At 42.0% G+C, this 21,051-nt stretch overlaps 2 protein-coding genes across 2 annotated transcripts; both read left to right on the top strand.

The window, feature by feature from the left end:
• Positions 1-59: 59 nt before the first annotated feature.
• On the top strand, positions 60-1,247 carry LOC132160456 (odorant receptor 131-2-like). Its single transcript, XM_059570138.1, has one exon. It carries the CDS (start codon positions 96-98, stop codon positions 1,044-1,046), a length of 951 nt encoding a protein of 316 aa, XP_059426121.1. The 5' UTR covers positions 60-95; the 3' UTR covers positions 1,047-1,247.
• A 6,795-nt stretch (positions 1,248-8,042) lies between these two features.
• On the top strand, positions 8,043-9,071 carry LOC132160455 (odorant receptor 131-2-like). Its single transcript, XM_059570137.1, has one exon. The coding sequence runs from the start codon at positions 8,043-8,045 to the stop codon at positions 9,069-9,071; it is 1,029 nt and encodes a 342-aa protein (XP_059426120.1).
• Positions 9,072-21,051: the final 11,980 nt, after the last annotated feature.

Here is a 21,051-nt window from a genome sequence, read left to right as displayed (position 1 = left end):
AATGTAAGCCACTTTGAAAAAAGGGAAAGGCAGTGATAAAAAAAAAGATAGAAGTGATTGTGCACTTATGTTTTTTATCTTTTAAGGCCTGCATAATGAATTCAACAGGAGGCCAATTATTCTTCATCAGAGACACGTTTACCATGGCCTTCGTGAAGAACTTCATTGTAGTCCTGGTGTGGCTCCTTCTCAGCTACATCAATGGCAGCGTCGTTGCCACCTTCTTCAGACACCAGATCTTTTATGAAGACCCTCGCTATATACTTTTCATACACATGGTGATTAATGACGCAGTGCAGCTCACTGTAACCATCGCTCTGTTTGTGGTCAGCTACATCTTGTACACTATCAGTGTAGGAGTGTGTTGTTTCTTTATCCTTGTGGCTGTGTTCACCACCCGCAGCACGCCTGTCAACCTGGCCGGCATGGCGATCGAGCGTTATATCGCGATCTGCTATCCTCTGCGTCATGCGCAGATCTGCACCGTGCGCCGCGCGTACATTCTCATAGCGGCAATTTGGTTAGTATCCGTGCTTCCTGACATCACTGACCTTTTCGTGACTTTAGGCACAGAGCCTTTGAGTTTCTTCCAAACGAATGTTTTTTGTCTCAGGCAGAATGTGTTCAAAGACCCTGTGCTACTGTACAAACGTCAGGCGTTCGACGGCATTTATTTCTCGCTGGTGTTCCTTACGCTGCTGTGCACGTATCTGCGGGTCGTGTTTGCGGCCCGCGCGCTCTCCACTGAGAGAACTTCAGCCAATCGCGCGACCAACACTATCTTGCTCCATGGGGTTCAGTTGCTGATGTGCCTGCTGTCCTATGTGTCTCCAAGTGTGGAGGGCATACTGAACATCATCTTCCCGGGACGCATCCTGGAAATCCGTTTCGCCAACTATCTAATTGTCTATATTTTGCCACGCTTTTTGAGTCCAATCATATACGGAGTGCGGGATAAAAAGTTCCGCAAGTATCTGAGGAGGTATTTTGTGTGTGGTCTCACTAAAATAGACACGAGAGTAGAGTGTAAAGTTGAAGAACATTAAAAGGATCTGAAACAATATTCCTAATATTATAATGTGCCAAGTGTTTGGAATCCTAGTCTGGACTGTAAAAGTGTGCTTCTGAAAATGTGTATGATCTGTAAAAAAGTGTGCTTCTGAAAATGTGTAGACAACCCCAACTTTGGTTTATAAATGTTTAGTTTTGAATCATTCTTCATGTTTTGTTTACTGGAGATGTGCAGAATTTTTATCTTTAAATAAATCCTAGCTTTTTAAAGTGTTACGTACAGACCACCATTGTTTTGAGAGTGTGGATTTGTGCTATAATCATTTATCTATCTATCTATCTATCTATCTATCTATCTATCTATCTATCTATCTATCTATCTATCTATCTATCTATCTATCTATCTATCTATCTATCTATCTATCAGTTGGTTAGTATACTCTAAAAAAGGGAAAAATATAAATTAACTGGTTTTATTCAAGTCAGAAATATTGTTTAATTGAATCACTGTATCAAGATAAACACCAATTTATACAAACAAAATTTTATGGTTTTAATAAGATGGAAATAACTGTTTTAGGGTAAAGCTTTTTACAGTGTAATTAAGCAATGTTTTTATGGCTTTAAATAAAATATGTAAAAATAAAAAAAACTTTACTTACTTTAAATCAATAAATCCAATAATCCAAAATTGTAAATTTGCAGAATAAACAGAATTATTTAAAAACATTAAACATTATTTTAAAAAGTTTATATGTATGTTTGTGTGTGTGTGTGTGTGTGTGTGTCTGTCTGTCTGTCTGTCTGTCTGTCTGTGTGTGTGTGTGTGTGTGTGTGTAATCACAATCCAAAGTCACAGCTGTTATATTTAGAGTGATAAACTGTTTATTAATTAATCAAAACAACGCATTTCTTGTATTTTGTGAGACCTGTGTTTGGCAGCTCATTAGTGAGTGTGTGAAAGTCTCCTAAACATATATTTTTATTTGAGTAAACTGTGGAACAGATAATGGAAAATGAAAGCTTCATTATGAAATAACGAATGAATGAATGAGGCATTAAATATAGTGCTCTATTGTGTTCTGCTGTACACCTAAAGCTCTTTACATCCACCACCATTATGCAGCATCCACTTGTTAACTTTGTGGTTTATTACTTTGAGTCATTTGGGACACAGTAACACATTGCCCATTCACAATATATTGCTTAACAGATCATCTATCACTTTTGTCACCCAGACATTTTCACGCAATCATGCTGCACTTTTCCAGTTCTGCGCTCAGGAACAGTGAACGCTCACACTACATGCATACCTTGCCTTAGCCCAACTAAACCGTGCTCTGGCCCACCTCTTCCAAGCAAGAAACTTGGAAAACCTCCATCGTGGGGAGAGCAGAATATCTCAGGTTACTTATTTAACCATGGTTCCCTGAGTAGGGAATGAGACACTGCATCCTCTAGGGGTCGCAATGAGGAATTCCTTTTCATTACCCATGTCTGAATCATGCATCAAAAAACACCAACAACATGGCCGGTGACAGCCCATGACATCACTACCGGTGCGACTATAGTATAAATAGGCACCGGGAGTACATGTCATCCACTTATTCATCTGAAGCTTGCGTCTCAAACATGGTAGAAAGCTAGAGGATGCAGTGTCTCGTTCCCTACTCAGGGAACCATGGTTACATAAGTAACCTGAGACGTTCCCTTTCAAGGGAACTTTGAACTGCATCCTATAGGGGTTGTTATGTGGATGGTATACCCACGCCATGCAAAAGTGAGTGCAGGCCAGAAACATGGCAAGCATTAAGTACCAACTCTACAATTTCCATGGGAGTTGTCCCTGGGATGATAGACATTATCCCTTATGACCAAAGGACTAAATAACATACACAAACTTACCAGTTAGGACCAGTCTACTGGGTCAGGGGCACAGTTCAAGGTTTGGAATCAAGAATAGATTCCTTTAAGGGGATACAACCAAGAGGCTAGCATCATAATAAGGCCTGTCACACAGGGGCTACTGCTTGCTCTTGCATGAGCTTGCTGAAGGAACTGTCTCAACAGATGCCTAGTAGCAACACCTTGTTTAAATAGGTATCCTGAGGGTACATAGGTGGAGTGGCGCCCAAAATGAATGGGCACGAAGCAACTGCGTGAAGCCCTCATCATATAGCTAGCAGTAAAAATCTAGCTGATGGGGCTAACACTCAGCTTTCAACTTAGAGGGGAGCTTGAACTACCACTGCTCTGGGAAAACAGAGAACTCATTTACAACTTTTACATGAGAGGAGAACTCTACGAAGAGAATGGTGTGCTCTCAAGCACTGCCCACGGAGCGAGAAATCCAACTCATCAGAAGGGAAGAGAACTCGAATGCTTGACAGTATTACACAAGTAGATTCTTGAAAAGGGCACCTATACTTCCCGCTCAATGCCTCAGCAAGAGGGGATATACTGGTGACATCCTGGGGAAATGAGTAGATACTCAAATATCACTGTAATCTGGACGAAAGCGCTGACACCTTGTTTCGAGCCATGACACTAGTCTTCTGTGCCCGTTTCTGATCCTCAGATCGAGATAGGCCAGGATCCCTGGGTTTGTAGAGTGCTCACCTTTAACCAGCTCTTTCAGCAGAACAGCCTGATATGCCTGAAGCACTGCCATTGTGTGCAATGAAGTGACAGCCTGACTTGCTGCTTGCTGCTAAGCCCTTCCATTTAAGCAAGATGTATCCTAAAAGGCTTATGTGGCAAGGAGAAAGTCTTAAGAGAAGATGCCTCCCCAATGGGGAGACAGCAGGGCAGCATCTTTTCAACAAGGGGCATCTTCTCATAACCATTCTCATGCATCTCCTCGATGTTGGCACAGTATGTTGGAATCTGTCGATGCGGGACGAGAATGGATGTTATTTTTTATGAAATTTTTTTTCAAGCCGGAGTGCTGCATAATGTGGTTGTCTGAGAAGGACATGATATAAACCATGTGTCAAAAAACTGCAGACAGACCCACACTATACATTTCCGTTATAAACAAAAGGAAATTACTGATAGGGAGAAATTTCCTGTCAGGTCCTTTCCATGTTCTCACCAAGACGAAATGTGCAGCATGCATTCAGATCCAGAAGGAGCTAAACAAACTCCCCCAACTGCTAGATTACCTCAGAAATCAAGCACGAACGAAACTGCTATCGTGAATGCATCGCTATTCCCGTGAGAGACGAACACACTCATGCAAGCGCTGTCAACAAATTCAGGTAAATGATGAAATACTCACATCCCCCTCAGTAGTCCTGTGCATTCATCACAATGAAAACAGCAGAGTGCATCCAACTTCCTCAAGAGCTGAACACAATTGCTCTTCACCACACACGTACACACCAATAGCACATGAGCCATGTTGACTGCAGGATCAGAGCAAAGCATCTGGTGAGAAACATGCACTCCAAAACACTGTATGCTTCAAACAAAACAGTCAATAAAGATGAAGAAGAGGCTGACATGTTCTCTCACCACCTATTTATACTATAGTCACACCAGTAGTGATGTCATGGGCTGTCGCCGGCTAGCATGTTGTTGGTGTTTTTCAATGTATGCTTCAGACATGGGTCATGACTACGCATTCCCCATAACAACCCCTGGAGGGTGCAGTTTGAAGATCCCTGGAAAGGGAACCAGCCTTGGCTTTTCATCCTGGGGCCGTGGATTCATGGCAATGACCACCTCATTGTAGCCAGTAGTCAGCTCCGGGTGAGATCGCGAAATTGGGAAATCAATGGGAAATTGTATTGCAACCAACAAAGTTGCTAACAGGTTAGCAACTATGCTTTTCGGGAAATGCACCCCAGGTCTGGCGTCATCTGGCTCACTATGCAGCAGGATCGAGGTGGAGTCCTTCATGGAGTTCACTCAATCCTTCACATTAGAAGCTGTCCGTGACACAGTGTCATCGGTAAAATCTTCTAAATACCTTGGAAACTGTAAAAATGTCCAAACGACCTACACCTCACAGGGTTGCTTGTCCTCATGGGAAAAGAGCACCAGGGAATTATTTTGCTATTGGGAGAGTGAGCTCATTCTGCTAACTCGCTGCTCTGCCCTTTGCTCCTCTGTTTTTCCTCCGAGGCTTCTGAGAGGAAGAAAATGGGAAGCACAATAAAAGCACAGCAAATCCAGACTCATGCTCTCACAATGAACCACATTTCTGGCGCAACGTTTTGCAACAAATGTGCTAGAAATGAACTCTCTTATGTTAAATATACTCTATGATAATCTTACCGGATAGCCGCAGAGGAGAAGCACCGTTCTTGGCTGTGAGAGCTGTCAGCCTCCTTACGCTTTCATATTGCTCTCATGTTATTTTGATGTCATACGCTGATGGGTCTGCACAGTGCTGCTTCAAGACAAACACATCATATATATATATATATATAAATGCGTATTTGCATCACTTTAAACACTCTCTGTTAATCCCACCACCTCACGTGCCACTACAGTCAACTACTTTTTGATTTTTACCTTCATCAAGTATGAAAACAATGCCAAAAACTGGATATGAATCAGAAGTATCAGATTGCTTCCATGCTGAAAAAAGATGGATGAAAAAAGGTGTATGCACTTTTTCTTGTGGCAGAACTGGAATACTGGAGGCATTTGGAAATCTAAACCATTATTGCCATTTTCAAGCAAAGGATTTGGAGGTTGAGCTTTTTTTGTGTGTGTTAATTACACTGATTATGAGGCATTTACGAGGCAAAGATCTGAAACCATTGAGTTGCTCACAATTTCAAGAATTGATTTGCAATTTATAGATTTCACATCCAGAAGAAAGATGTATGCACAATTTTTCTGCATACAGTCGTGGCCAAAAGTTTTGAGAATTACATAAATATTAGTTTTCAAAAAGTTTGCTGCTAAACTGCTTTTAGATCTTTTTTTCAGTTGTTTCTGTGATGTACTGAAATATAATTACAAGCACTTCATACGTATACGTTTCAAAGGCTTTTATAGACAATTACATGACATTTATGCAAAGAGTCAGTATTTGCAGTGTTGGCCCTTCTTTTTCAGGACCTCTGCAATTCGACTGGGCATGCTTTCAATCAACTTCTGGGCCAAATCCTGACTGATAGCAACCCATTCTTTCATAATCACTTCTTGGAGTTTGTCAGAATTAGTGGGTTTTTGTTTATCCACCCGCCTCTTGAGGATTGACCTCAAGTTCTCAATGGGATTAAGATCTGGGGAGTTTCCAGGCCATGGACCCAAAATTTCAACATTCTTGCCCCCGAGCCACTTAGTTATCACTTTTGCCTTATGGCACGGTGCTCCATCGTGCTGGAAAATGCATTGTTCTTCACCAAACTGTTGTTGGATTGTTGGAAGAAGTTGCTGTTGGAGGGTGTTTTGGTACCATTCTTTATTCATGGCTGTGTTTTTGGGCAGAATTGTGAGTAAGCCCACTCCCTTGGATGAGAAGCAACCCCACACATGAATGGTGTCAGGATGCTTTACTGTTGGCATGACACAGGACTGATGGTAGCGCTCACCTTTTCTTCTCCGGACAAGCCTTTTTCCAGATGCCCCAAACAATCGGAAAGGGGCTTCATCGGAGAATATGACTTTGCCCCAGTCCTCAGCAGTCCATTCACTATACTTTCTGCAGAAGATAAATCTGTCCCTGATGTTTTTTTTGGAGAGAAGTGGCTTCTTTGCTGCCCTTCTTGACACCAGGCCATCTTCCAAAAGTCTTGGCCTCACTGTGCGTGCAGATGCGCTCACACCGGCCTGCTGCCATTCCTGAGCAAGCTCTGCACTGGTGGCACTCCGATCCTGCAGCTCAATCCTCTTTAGGAGACGATCCTGGCGCTTGCTGGACTTTCTTGGACACCCTGAAGCCTTTTTTACAAGAATTGAACCTCTTTCCTTGAAGTTCTTGATGATCCTATAAATTGTTTATTTAGGTGCAATCTTAGTAGCCACAATATCCTTGCCTGTGAAGCCATTTTTATGCGATGCAATGATGACTGCACACGTTTCTTTGCAAGTCACCATGGTTAACAATGGAAGAACAATGATTTCAAGCATCACCCTCCTTTTAACACGTCAAGTCTGCCATTCTAACCCAATCAGCCTGACATAATGATCTCCAGCCTTGTGCTCGTCAACATTCTCACCCGAGTTAACAAGACGATTACTGAAATGATCTCAGCAGGTCCTTTAATGACAGCAATGAAATGCAGTGGAAAGGTTTTTTTGGGATTAAGTTAATTTTCATGGCAAAGAAGGACTATGCAATTCATCTGATCACTCTTCATAACATTCTGGAGTATATGCAAATTGCCATTATAAAAACATAAGCAGCAACTTTTCCAATTTCCAATATTTATGTAATTCTCAAAACTTTTGGCCACGACTGTACATTTGTTTATCTGAATCACTATATGACCATTTGAGAAATGATCTTTTTAGATATTTAGACTTGATGTTGATTTCTACGAAGCATTATATAAATAAGGCCAATTGGGGAAAATTAAAGGTGACTCTGCCGCCCCCCTTGAGCTCTGAGGTTTGTTAGCAGCACAGCAAAACAGAGGTGCATTTTGACGAAGTATATTTATGCTTTCGCCTGCATTTGTATATTTAAAATATTATTTAATAATTTAAGGAAAGCAGGCACCATGTAACATTGTAATCCTGCTTTATGCCCATCTCAATATTACCAGCCTATGTTCAAACTTGGAGGGCCCTCTCTCTCTTTCCTCTATCTCTATCTCCCTCCCAAATCTTTTTTTTTTCTCCCTTGTTGTCTCCTCTTGCTCATCTGAAGTATTTAAACCTGTCCATTTTTACATCTGCAGGCAATCCAGTCGACTACTAAGTTGAGAAGGTGAGCACTCAAAGGTTTTTGTAATGCTTTATTTTTTAATTCATTTGTTGCTAATAACTTCTCACTCTTACATACTCTGTGTATCTGTTTTATTTTAAGCTCAGTTGACACAGATGGAAAATATTCATTGTTCTGCTTGATGGACTTCAGAAAGTTGTGGACGTCATTTAGAAGGAAAACAAAAATACAAAGAAAAAGGAGTCACAGAACTTTATACCGGTGCAAAAGGACAATGAATTCTACAATGTCTGACTTCACCGCAGCAGAGAGATATGCAGAAGCTTTTGCAAAAAATTTCACCATTGTTCTTCTTGGGATCATAGTAACCTGCGTTAATGGAATGTTTGTTTTCACATTCTTTAAGAGTTCTGTTTTCTACAATGATCCAAGATATATATTGTATATTCACATGGTTATCAATGATATGCTCTTAGTTTTTTTCAGTGTAAGTCTAAGTGTGATGGCTTATGCATGGCCAAAGGTTCCTCTTCCGTTCTGTGTTTCACTTCTAATCATATCCTCAACTACTCACAAGAACACTCCTCTGACTTTGGCCGGTATGGCCGTTGAGCGATATATTTCCATCTGCAAACCACTGCATCACCATCAGATCTGCACAGTGCGCAGGACATACATCCTCATCTCTCTGATTTGGGGTGTTGGAGTTTTACCTGGACTGGCTGACCTGATTCTCCTTTCAGTTGTTCGCCCTTTGTCTGTTTTTAGAACAAGTAGTCTCTGTAGTACAACTAATGTGTATAGCACACCTTATCATGAAGAACAGAGCAAAATTACACACGGGATTTATACATCTGTTGTGTGGGTAATTCTTGTATTCACATATTATCAAGTGCTGATTGCGGCCAGAAGGGCTTCCTCTGATAAATCCTCAGCAAAAAAGGCCCAAAGCACCATCCTGTTACATGGAGCACAGCTTCTGCTGTCCATGTTGTCCAATATCACTCCTGTTATAGACAAAATTTATGGCCAACTTGTACCTACGTTACGGTCAAAAATCACCTTTTTCAATTATCTTCTTACAAACTTGTTACCACGACTACTTAGCCCCCTTATTTATGGTGTTCGAGATAAACATTTTTTAAAATATTTGAAAGGACTTCTTTCATGTAGATTATTAAATATAAAAGTTGATTCAATCAAGCAGTGAGCTAAAAATGTATCATCAAATAAACATTATTAGTAATTACTGTATTTAATTACTGTAAAACTGAATACAGAAGTAATTTTTTATTACTGCTTTCCTTTCATTAATTCCTTACTGATACTTTCATTATTTCCTTACTTACTATATTACTATATACATATATTAGGTGGGAAAGGGCTTCCATGGTTTGGAAACCAAAATATATTATATAGATAGTTTATTGTGTGGGCTCTGCAGAGTTTACATTTGCAACTCAGTTTTATGTTTCAGGCTGAAGTTTTTCTGTCTTTTGTAACATTTAATACAATCATAAAAATGTCTAAAAATATTTATACTTTAATATAAACTGTGTTTTTGTATCCACGCTGTATACATATGTATTAGCAGTACCTTAATAGTATGATTTAATGCACAATTTGTATACAATAATAGGTTTTGCCAAGATTGTGGCCATTTTGCACACATAGACACACAGACACACACACACACATACACACACACACACAAAGTGTAATAGTCAAAATATTAACTTCTCAAAGTTTGAAAAACAGTTGATAATAGGAAAATAATATGTTTTCCCTTTACATTAATGCTTCTTACTTACCCTAGGGTAAAGAAAAAAAAAAGTGTCTTAAGTCAACGAACGTATTTACTTTTTGACAAAAACTGATTTGGCTTTATTAAAATGTGTGCGTAATCCTATTAAATATATAGTCTAAATAAGTTGTTCAGATGAACAAACCATGAGGTTTTCTTGCATAATTAAGATTTTAATTGTTTGGTCAGACAGTTCATATATAATATTTTCACATTAATAAATCGATTAAACGTGGACTTATGTTCTGTATGCTAAATGTGAAAACAAGCGTATGTGCACAGTACCTATAACTAACAGCGCTTTGTTTCTGCTGATTGCTGATCGAGATTGACACCCTTGGCCCACTGACCCGGTTTACTCTCATTCATTTCGTTGATAAACGAGAATATCTCTCGATCTCGTTCAGTGAAGGGCGTATTCGTTCACTACATGCAACAAATCACATGCTCCGTAACATCTCATACTATTGGCTCGAGGTTGAGTAACTCTTTGACCGGATGAAACAGTTCATAGAGCTGTTCCTGAGCTGCCTGTTCATGTACTGCTAATAGCACCACGCTCACGCACTGCTGTGGAGGGAGGAACTTCAATGAAAACGATTCGTTCACCTAAAAGATACATTCATGAATGAACCATCACTAGTGCAATTCCCTATAGCCTATATTAAATATTTGGAATATATATTTTCATATATATAAGGCTGATGAGGTTACAATACAAAGGTCTAAGTAGTAACATAACTTCCATGATGTCCCGGATGCACGTTGTGGGTCGGGGCAGGTAAAGAAATTTTACTTTATTTGCGGGGTGGGCTGGGGTGGGCCAAATAATTTCAGAAAAGCGGGACCCATCACTAGTCTGCACCTGAGGAGCCCTTACACAGACTAGATGAGTGGTTCCCGCCAGGACGCTGCCAGGCCCCTCCCCAGAGGGCAGCACCCTTCTTCCCTGAGGTCCATGAGGAGCTCAAAAAGCCTTGGCGCTCCCCATACTCTACCTGCCTCAGAACATCTGCATGCCCTCACTGCGGTTGACGGTGCAGGGCAGAAGGGCTATGAGAAGATCCCTCCAGTGGATGAAGCTTTGGCTACACACATGTGCCCACCTTCCCCCAATGGATGAAAGTCTAAGGTGAACTGGGGCACAGCCTGGCCTCATTTAAGGAGTTGCACAGCGATACGGACCTTACCCTGCGAGCTACTAAGGCCACCGCTATCGGGCTCTCGGGCGTTCGATGGCCAGCTTGGTGGTCAAGTCAAGTCAAGTCACCTTTATTTATATAGCCCTTTAAACAAAATACATTGCATCAAAGCAACTGAACAACATTCATTAGGAAAACAGTGTCAATAATGCAAAAATGATAGTTAAAGGCAGTCCATCACTGGATTGAGTTATGTCATCTCTGTTCAGTTAAATAGTGTCTGCGCATTTATTTGCAATCAAGTCAAGGATATCGCTGTAGATGAAGTTTCCCCAACTAAGCAAGCCAGAGGCGACAGCGGCAAGGAACCGAAACTCCATCGGTGACATAATGGAGAAAAAAACCTTGGGAGAAACCAGGCTCAGTTGGGGGGCCAGTTCTCCTCTGACCAGACGAAACCAGTAGTTCAATTCCAAGCTGCAGCAAAGTCAGATTGTGCAGAAGACTCATCTGTTTCCTGTGGGTTTGTCCTGGTGCTCCTCTGAGACAAGGTCTTTACAGGGGATCTGTATCTGGGGCTCTAGTTGTCCTGGTCTCCGCTGTCTTTCTGGGATGTAGAGGTCCTTTCCGGGTGACTGCAGTGACCCTCTGATCTGGACACAGACTGGATCTGGTGGCCACGGTGACCTCGGAACAAGAGAGAAACAGACAAATATTAGCGTACATGCCATTCTTCTAATGATGAAGCAAGTACATAGGGTGTTATGGAAAGTGTTTCCGGTTCCGGTTTATCTAATTAATGCAGCCTAAAAATCCTTTAACGGATTTGGATAATAAAAGCATATTAGTATGTTATGTGTATGCCAGGTTAAAGAGACGGGTCTTTAATCTAGATTTAAACTGCAAGAGTGTTTCTGCCTCCCAAACAATGTTAGGTAGGTTATTCCAGAGTTTAGGTGCCAAATAGGAAAAGGATCTGCCGCCCACAGTTGATTTTGATATTCTAGGTATTATCAAATTGCCTGAGTTTTGAGAACGTAGCGGACGTAGAGGATTATAATGTAAAAGGAGCTCATTCAAATACTGAGGTGCTAAACCATTCAGGGCTTTATAAGTAATAAGCAATATTTTAAAATCTATACGATGCTTGATAGGGAGCCAGTGCAGTGTTGACAGGACCGGGCTAATATGGTCTTGCTGCTGCATTTTGGACTAGCTGTAGTTTGTTTACTAAGCGTGCAGAACAACCACCCAATAAAGCATTACAATAATCTAACCTTGAGGTCATAAATGCATGGATTAACATTTCTGCATTTGACATTGAGAGCATAGCTCGTAATTTAGATATATTTTTGAGATGGAAAAATGCAGTTTTACAAATGCTAGAAACGTGGCTTTCTAAGGAAAGATTGCGATCAAATTGCACACCTAGGTTCCTAACTGATGACGAAGAATTGACAGAGCAACCATCAAGTCTTAGACAGTGTTCTAGGTTATTACAAGCAGAGTTTTTAGGTCGTATAAATAACACCTGTTTTTTCAGAATTTAGCAGTAAGAAATTACCGTACTCGTCATTCAGTTTTTTATATCGACTATGCAATCCATTAGTTTTTCAAATTGGTGTGTTTCACCGGGCTGCGAAGAAATATAGAGCTGAGTATCATCAGCATAACAGTGAAAGCTAACACCATGTTTCTTGATGATATCTCCCAAGGGTAACATATAAAGCGTGAAGAGTAGCGGCCCTAGTACTGAGCCTTGAGGTACTCCATACTGCACTTGTGATCGATAGGATACATCTTCATTCCCTGCTACGAACTGATGGCGGTCATATAAGTACGATTTAAACCATGCTAATGCACTTCCACTGATGCCAACAAAGTGTTCAAGTCTATGCAAAAGAATGTTGTGGTCAATTGTGTCAAACGCAGCACTAAGATCCAATAAAACTAATAGAGAGATACACCCACGATCAGATGATAAGAGCAGATCATTTGTAACTCTAAGGAGAGCAGTCTCAGTACTATGATACGGTCTAAATCCTGACTGGAAATCCTCACATATACCATTTTTCTCTAAGAAGGAATATAATTGTGAGGATACCACCTTTTCTAGTATCTTGGACAGAAAAGGGAGATTCGAGATTGGTCTATAATTAACTAGTTCTTTGGGGTCAAGTTGTGGTTTTTTGATGAGAGGCTTAATAACAGCCAGTTTTAAGGTTTTGGGGACATATCCTAATGACAATGAGGAATTAATAATAGTCAGAAGAGGATCTATGACTTCTGGAAGCACCTCTTTTAGGAGCTTAGATGGTATAAGGTCTAACATACATGTTGTGGGTTTAGATGATTTAACAAGTTTATACAATTCTTCCTCTCATATAGTAGAGAATGAGTGGAACTGTTCCTCAGGTGGTCTATAGTGCACTGTCTGATGTGATACTGTAGCTGACGGCTGAATGGTTGCAATTTTATCTCTAATAGTATTGATTTTAGAAGTAAAGTAGTTCATAAAGTCATTACTGCTGTGGTGTTGGGAAATGTCAACACTTGTTGAGGCTTTATTTTTCGTTAATTTAGCCACTGTATTGAATAAATACCTGGGGTTATGTTTGTTTTCTTCTAGAAGAGAAGAAAAGTAATCGGATCTAGCAGTTTTTAATGCTTTTCTGTAGGATATGTTACTTTCCCGCCAAGCAATACGAAATACCTCTAGTTTTGTGTTCCTCCAGCTGCGCTCCATTTTTCGGGCTGCTCTCTTTAGGGTGCGAGTGTGCTCATTATACCATGGTGTCAAACTGTTTTCCTTAACCTTCCTTAAGCGTAAAGGAGCAACTTTATTTAGAGTGCTAGAAAAGAGAGAGTCCATAGTTTCTGTTACATCATCAAGTTGTTCTGAGGTTTTGGATATGCTAAGGAATTTGGATACATCAGGAAGATAACTTAAAAAGCAGTCTTTTGTGTTAGAAGTGATGGTTCTTACATACTTGTAACAAGAAGTAGAATTTACAATTTTGGCTATATGAAGTTTGCACAGAACTAAATAATGATCTGAGATATCATCACTTGGCTGAATAATTTCAACACCATCAACATCAATTCCATGTGACAGTATTAAATCTAGAGTATTATTTCGACAGTGAGTAGGTCCTGAAACGTGTTGTCTAACCCCAGTAGAGTTCAGAATGTCTATAAATGCTGCTCCCAATGCATCTTTTTCATTATCAACATGGATATTAAAATCACCAACTATTAAAACTTTATCTGCAGCCAGAACTAACTCGGATGTAAAATCACCAAACTCTTTAATAAAGTCTGTATGGTGCCCTGGTGGCCTGTATACAGTAGCCAGTACAACCATAACAGGGGATTTATCATTAACATTTGTTTCTCTGGATAATGTTATATGAAGCACCATTACTTTAAACGAGTTATACTTGAAGCCTGCCCTCTGAGAAATCCTGAAAACGTTGTTATGAATTGAAGCAACACCTCCACCTTTGCCTTTTAGACGCGGCTCATGTTTATAACAGTAATCTTGGGCGGTGGACTCATTTAAAATAATGTAATCATCAGGTTTTAGCCAGGTTTCTGTCAAACAGAGTACATCTATATTATGATCAGTGATCATATATCATATCAGTGATATTTCATAAGCCAAGCTTTATCATTTGTTTATCCATATTGCTTCTGTTTTTTATTTGTTGAACCTTTTGTTGACGTTTTTTGTTTTTTTCTAGTTCGGGGAACAGACACAGTCTCTATAGTGTGATATCTAGGTGAAAAATTCTCTATGTGCTGAGAATTAACTGACCTCTGTGACGGGAGGCAGCTAGTAGACGGTCGGTTTAGCCAGTCTGTCTGCTTCCTGACCTGGGCCCCAGTTAGTCAAGTATAAACACTAAGACTATTTGCCATATTTCAAGAGAGAAGAGTGGCGCCACCCCAGGAGGGATGAAGACCATCTCTTTTAAACAGGTCAGGTCTGCCCCAAAAGCCCGTCCAATTGTCTATGAAACCTATGTTATTCTGTGGGCACCACTTAGACATCCAGCCATTGAGTGATGACAATCTGATATGCATCTCGTCACCACGGTAAGCAGGGAGGGGACCAGAGCATATTACAGTGTCTGACATCGTGCTTGCAAGTTCACACACCTCTTTAATGTTATTTTTAGTGATCTCCGAATTAGCGCCGGCATGAATAACAATCTTACTGTATTTACGTTTAGCATTAGCCAGCACTTTTAAATTTGCCAAGATATCAGGCGCTCTGGCTCCCGGTAAACATTTGACTTTGGTGGCTGGTGTCTCTATATTCACGTTCCATACAATAGAATCACCAATAACTAGAGCACTTTCATCAGGTTTCTCAGTGGGTGCATCACTGAGTGGGGAGAACCTGTTTAATGTTTTGTTGTTGTGTTTTGACCCACGACTACGCTGCCTCACCGTCACCCAGTTGCCCTGCTGCAGGGGCTCTGTTTCCGGAACCGTACAATGTACAGGAATTCCTGAGCTAGACGCATCCAAAGCCGTATCTAGAGCCCTAACATTCTTACTGTCCTCAATTAAAGTTTGGATGCGTGTCTCTAATTCTGAAATCTTCTCTGTCAGCCTAACTATTTCCCTGCATTTATCACATGTGAATCCCTCATCAGCGACAGAGATAGATAAACTGTACATGTGGCAAGAGGTGCAGGTAACAATGACAGGAGAAGCCATTACTCACCGTGCTTGATGAAATATTCTTCTTACTGCGGTTTTTTGATGAACTTGTAAAAAAAACTGGAGCGAGAAAAGAAAACAGCGATAGGTTCGAATGAAAACGCTAATGACAAGCTAACGAGTACTGCACTCACGGATATAAAATAAAAGTGAACGATCAAAGTTAATCTGATAAGATTGATTGGTAATATCAGAAATATGGTGTGAATTAAGTTATATTTTACCACTTTAAAAAACAGAGAGTGATAGTAAGATAAAGATTCTAGAGAAAAAATAAAATGAAAACAGCTACACGGAGCTTCGACTTGCTACAGAAGCCCAACAGGAAGTAGAGAAAACACTGTCCAACAGCGACACCCGCAGGCAGGAGGAACCTCACACACCCCAACTGGTGGTATTGGAATGCCACCTCTGGCTGAATCTGACAGAAATAAAGGAAGCGGATAAAACCGTTTTCCTCAACTCGTCTGTCTCCCTTGCTTGTCTTTTCAGCCCGGCTGTGGATGGGTTCCCTGAGCACTTCACCGCTGCAGAAAATTTATCCCAGGCTATGCAACACTTTTTGCCCAAGCGCTCATCTTCATCTGCCTTAAGTCATCCCAAGCCAGTGTTGACTCCGCAACTACACACTCTGCTAAGCGCTACCCACTTCCGAAGAACTACGGGCCCCGGCCATAGAAAAGAGCCTGAAAAGAGCCTGAAAAGAGCCATAGAAGTGATCCCCCCCGCACAGAGCGAGTCAGGCTTCTACAGCCAGTACTTCCTTGTCCCCAAAAAGGGGCAGCGGTCTCAGACCCATTCTCGATTTAAGACATCTGAACTGAGCCATGATGAAGCACTCATTCAGAATGACCACTTTAAAGCAGATCCTCGTGCAAATATGCCCAGAGGACTGGTTATTTTCCCTGGATTTGAAAGATGGTTACTTTCACATCCAGATAGCTCCCCATCACAGGTGCTTCTTGAGATTCACTTTCAAGGGATTGGCATATCAATACACGTTCCTTCTGTTCGGTCTGTCCCTGGCTCCCTGTACTTTTACGAAGTGTCTTTGACAGATGGGAGTTCACATACTGAATTATCTCAATGACTGGCTAATTTTGGCCCAGTCAAAGGCAGAGCTGGTTGCACACAGATCCCTCCTCCTCAACCACCTAGAGTGGGCTCAGGGTCAATTTTTCTGACCTCGTTGTCCCCCAGCGAGCATATCATGTTCCTGGGGACAATTATCAACTTAACCAATATGAGGGCCATAGTCTCGCCGGAGTGCGCTCTGGCCATTCGGCAACTCACGAAAAACCTTTACGTCTAGAACGGTTCTGCCGTTTAAGAGGTTTCAAAAGATGCTAGGTCTCATGAGCTCAGCATCGCCAGCTCTGCAGCTGGGCCTGCTCTACATCCAGCCACCACAGTTTAGGCTAAAACCTCAAGTCCTGTCCCATGCCTGGAGGCAAGGTTGCCACATGATCAAGGTGAGCCAGGCATGCAGTGCAACCCTGGCCCCTTGGATGAACCCCAGCTGCTACGAGTAGGGGGCAGTGGTAGGGATAGTTGGCTGGTGGAAATTCATCTTCACAGATGCTTCCAAGACGAGCTGGGGAGCCCCATGTGAAGGCAATCCAACCTTTGGCGTCTGGTTGAGTGCAGAATTTGCAGAAAGTAAGCTCCATATCAACCACCTGTAAATGCTGGCTGTATCTCGAGCTCTCTAACACTTTCTTATAACTCCTGGAAGAGAACTACATCCAAGTCCAGGTGGACAACATGACAGTGGTGTCCTTCCTAAATCGCCATGGCAGGCTCTCCTCAAAACTCCTATTTACTCTAGTGAAAAGTGCCCTAGAGTGGGCCCAGCACCACCTGCTCTCATTGAGGGCACTGCATGTGCAGGGCATTCTGAACACGGGGCGGACATGTTGTCCCGGAGCAATTCTCATTCCCCATTCTATTTTTCTAAAGTCAAGGATGCTCTGGCCCAGGCTCCTCCTTTATGCTTTCCCCCAATCACTCTGATCCCCCAGGTCATCAGACGAATCAGGCAGGATGCCCACAAAGTCCTCCTGGTAGCCCTTCTGTGAAGGAGCCTAGCGGAGCCATGGCGGATCCCCTCTCTCAAGCAAATGAGCTGTGGGCTCTCCATATATGTCCTCTCGACAGGAGTCGGTAGACCTCACAAAGAGCATCATGAATACCATATTACAGGATAGAGCTCCATCAACAAGGCACCTCTATAGCCTTAAATGGTCGGTTTTCACCACCTGGTGCACAGTCCAGGGCTAACACGTTTACTTGTGACATATCTCAGATATTGTCCTTCCTCCAAGACTTAATGGATGGGGGACCCACTACCTCTACCCTTAAAGTCTATGTTACGGCTATCACAGCCTCTCATGCTCCTCTAGCCGGGCAGTCTGGGGGTAAGAACAACTTGGTTTTTCATTTTCTAAAGCAGTCCAGAAGGCTTAACCCTCCTCCCCCCTTCACGATGCCCATATGAGACCTATCCATGGTTCTTAGGGGCCTCAAAAAGCCACCCTTTGAACTGCTTCAGACTGCCGACTTATGTTCTCTGTCACTGAAAATTGCTCTGTTAGTGGCACTAGCATCAGTTAAGCAAGTAGGAGACTTTAAGTTGCCCTGAGAGAGCCCTCTTGTCTTGAATTCAGGCCTGGCGACTACAAGTTCATCCTGAAGCTAAGGCACGGGTATATCCCGAAGGCCTTAAGAGCCTACATTGACCGTTCCGCCTCATTTCGACAGTGGGAACAGCTCTTTGTGTGCTTCGGAGGCCGCACCAAAGGTCTTTCGGTCTCGAAGCCTAGGCTATCCAGATGGATAGTGGATGCGATAGATGTCGCCTACTCATCCTCTGGGCTATAATGTACAATAGGAGTTAGAGCACACTCAACAAGGAGCATGGACTCCTCATGGGCATGATCTAGTGGGCCTCACCATCCACATTTGTCAGGTTCTACAACCTGGATATTCCTGCGTTACAAATGCAGGTCCTGTCAGTATAAGCACACCGTTATGGTCGGTTTTTGCTTGTTGTCCTGCCTAGGACCCCAACTGTGTCTGGGTCCTTAGTGTTAGCTTAAGTCCCTTACACGTTCTCAGGCTCCTTGGTACCTGAACTGTAGGAGGTCAGCAAGATGATTGATGTAACTACATCCCTGATTGGTTTGGGATACTTTACGTATTTGTTACAAGCACAATGTGATTGTATTGTCTCCGTAGCATCTTAGCCTAAACAGCTTACGATGCAGTATGAGTATAGTATCGAAAGAGAACATACTTATTTACAAATGTAAACTCGGTTCCCTTAGATACGGACAGAGTACTGCGTACTTTGCCATGCTATATGCAAGGACACCTCATGTTGTCGCTTCAGTCTAGTTAAATCAGTTTGCCTGGGTGAGATGGCCGCTTATATAAACTGATGCCCCCCCCCTTTTGGTGGGTTCGGGCGGGCTCACTCACCATAGGTTTGCGCGCGCCATTGGTTCAACCAATGGTGGTGCAGTTTCATCGAAAATCGGCTTCAGAAATCAGAGAAAAAAGACTTTTCCCCATAGCACCTTAGCCTAAACGGCATACGGCGCAGTTCTCATTCGGTATCTAAGGGAACCGAAGTTACATTAGTAACCGAGAACAATTTGCTGCGCCATTAACTGATCCCTGTATAAGCCACTATATTGGCGTCTTCTCTTCAATTCACAGAAGTGAAACGAATTTAAAAGTTCTCAACGGCTGCCCCTCCAGGATTCGATGGTGTTTTGACCATCTGTGCACTTTTCACATGTCCGGCTTGTCAGTTTTGTGGAGCTTGTGAACGTCTTGTCTCATCACAGTATTGACTTTTCTCCTTGAGCTTTCGATTATCCGCCCCTCACCTCGATTGGCTGAGAACTTATTGCAGTTATTTTTATTTATTATTTTTTATTTATGCTTTATCCTTTCGCTATTTATTTACAGTATATACTTTGCATTTGACTTGACAACCTGTAATTCATCTTATGTCAATCTTAATTCCATCATGTACCGATGTCATGTTTTCTCTTTTCCTCCTCTTGCCTTTTTCCACTTTGAAAATGTCAGATATATTGCTCCATGTTATTAATAATGACATTTCCGATTGTTCAAAAGGAAAGCTGTCGGGGGTCCCCTCAAAGTGTGGGGCCTCAGGCAATTAATTGCCTGCCTTGCCAGCCCTATTGCTATGCCTCTGAGTCTTAGATGTGGGCTACTGAATACGAGAGGCAAGGCAGGGAGAAAATACAAAAACAGAGTCAGCAAACTATGGCTAGCGAGGAGAAAGCTTTACTTTAACAACGCTTACGGACTGTAACAAGACAGCAAACACAAGGGCATGATAAAGGGAAGATAATCAGCGTAAGACAGGGTGCAGGTGAGGGAGAAAACGTTAACAGGGATAACAAGAGGGGCAGAGAAAACATAGCGGGAATAGTGAAACTCCTGGCAAGTCAGAAAAACCTAATCATGTGCTCCAGGACAGAAAAAGCCTCAGGCCCTGTCCACACGGACACGGGTATTTTTATAACCGTGACTTTCGTCCACATGAAAACGCAGTTTCAGGACACCGAAACCGAACATTTTTTAAAACTACGGCCAGGGTGAGCATTTTCAGAAACGCCGGTTGCAGTGTCGTGCGCACGATTCACTCTGGTTCGCTTCGGCGATGAAATAAATCAGGTGAGTCAGCCTTTTCGAGCTCCTTTTATAGGTTGGGCCACCCCCGTTTCGGCGGGAAGTGGCAAGAAGGGCGCGAAGCGCCCTTATTGGTCTGATGTTGCATCAGCCTACGCTCGATAGGCTGTGCAGTTGCCGCAGAGCAAGCCAATGAGCGAACGAGCCGTCTCGCCTATGGCTGTGTACTGCTGCAAATGCGCTTTACAAAAATAAAAAATTAAGGATAATTTTTTGCTTCAGTATTTCGTGAAAAGAGACTTTTCCCGTAGCGTCTTAGCTAAGACGCAGTACTCGTTCGCTCTTCTAGAGAGAACCGAGGTTACGTTTAGTAACCGAGTACGATTTTTTTTTAAACGCAGGAGGAAAAACTCCGGTTATAAAAATACCTGTGTCCGTGTGGACTAGGCCTCAGACCCCACTGAGATCATGACATATATTTTTGGACAGTAATGTTGATCCATGATCAACAAAAGCTAGAATATGTTTTACCTGCAAACATCATGGTTACCATATAGTATCCAATTCAAATTCTAAATCAGTTGTTTATGTCCACATATTTATTTGGTTAAGTAGCTGTAGCATGTGGTCAAAGAAAAAAAAAAAACTTACTCAATCACTCACTCACTCAATCTCTTTCCCTCCCTCGTTCTCTTTTCAAATGTGTATATAAACTGCTCAGTTTACCTCTGGAGCTATACTGACTAGGAAATTGCCTAATAAGGTGATTTTATACATTTGGATTTAAGTCATAATAACTTGTGTTGCCAGGTGACACATGAAAAAATCTTTGGAATATCAACTTC

The sequence above is a fragment of the Carassius carassius genome, chromosome 17 (assembly GCF_963082965.1).
Source record: "Carassius carassius chromosome 17, fCarCar2.1, whole genome shotgun sequence".
NCBI lineage: Eukaryota > Metazoa > Chordata > Actinopteri > Cypriniformes > Cyprinidae > Carassius > Carassius carassius.
Note: the sequence above shows the minus strand (reverse complement) of the source record. Positions and strands in the feature narration are given on the sequence as shown.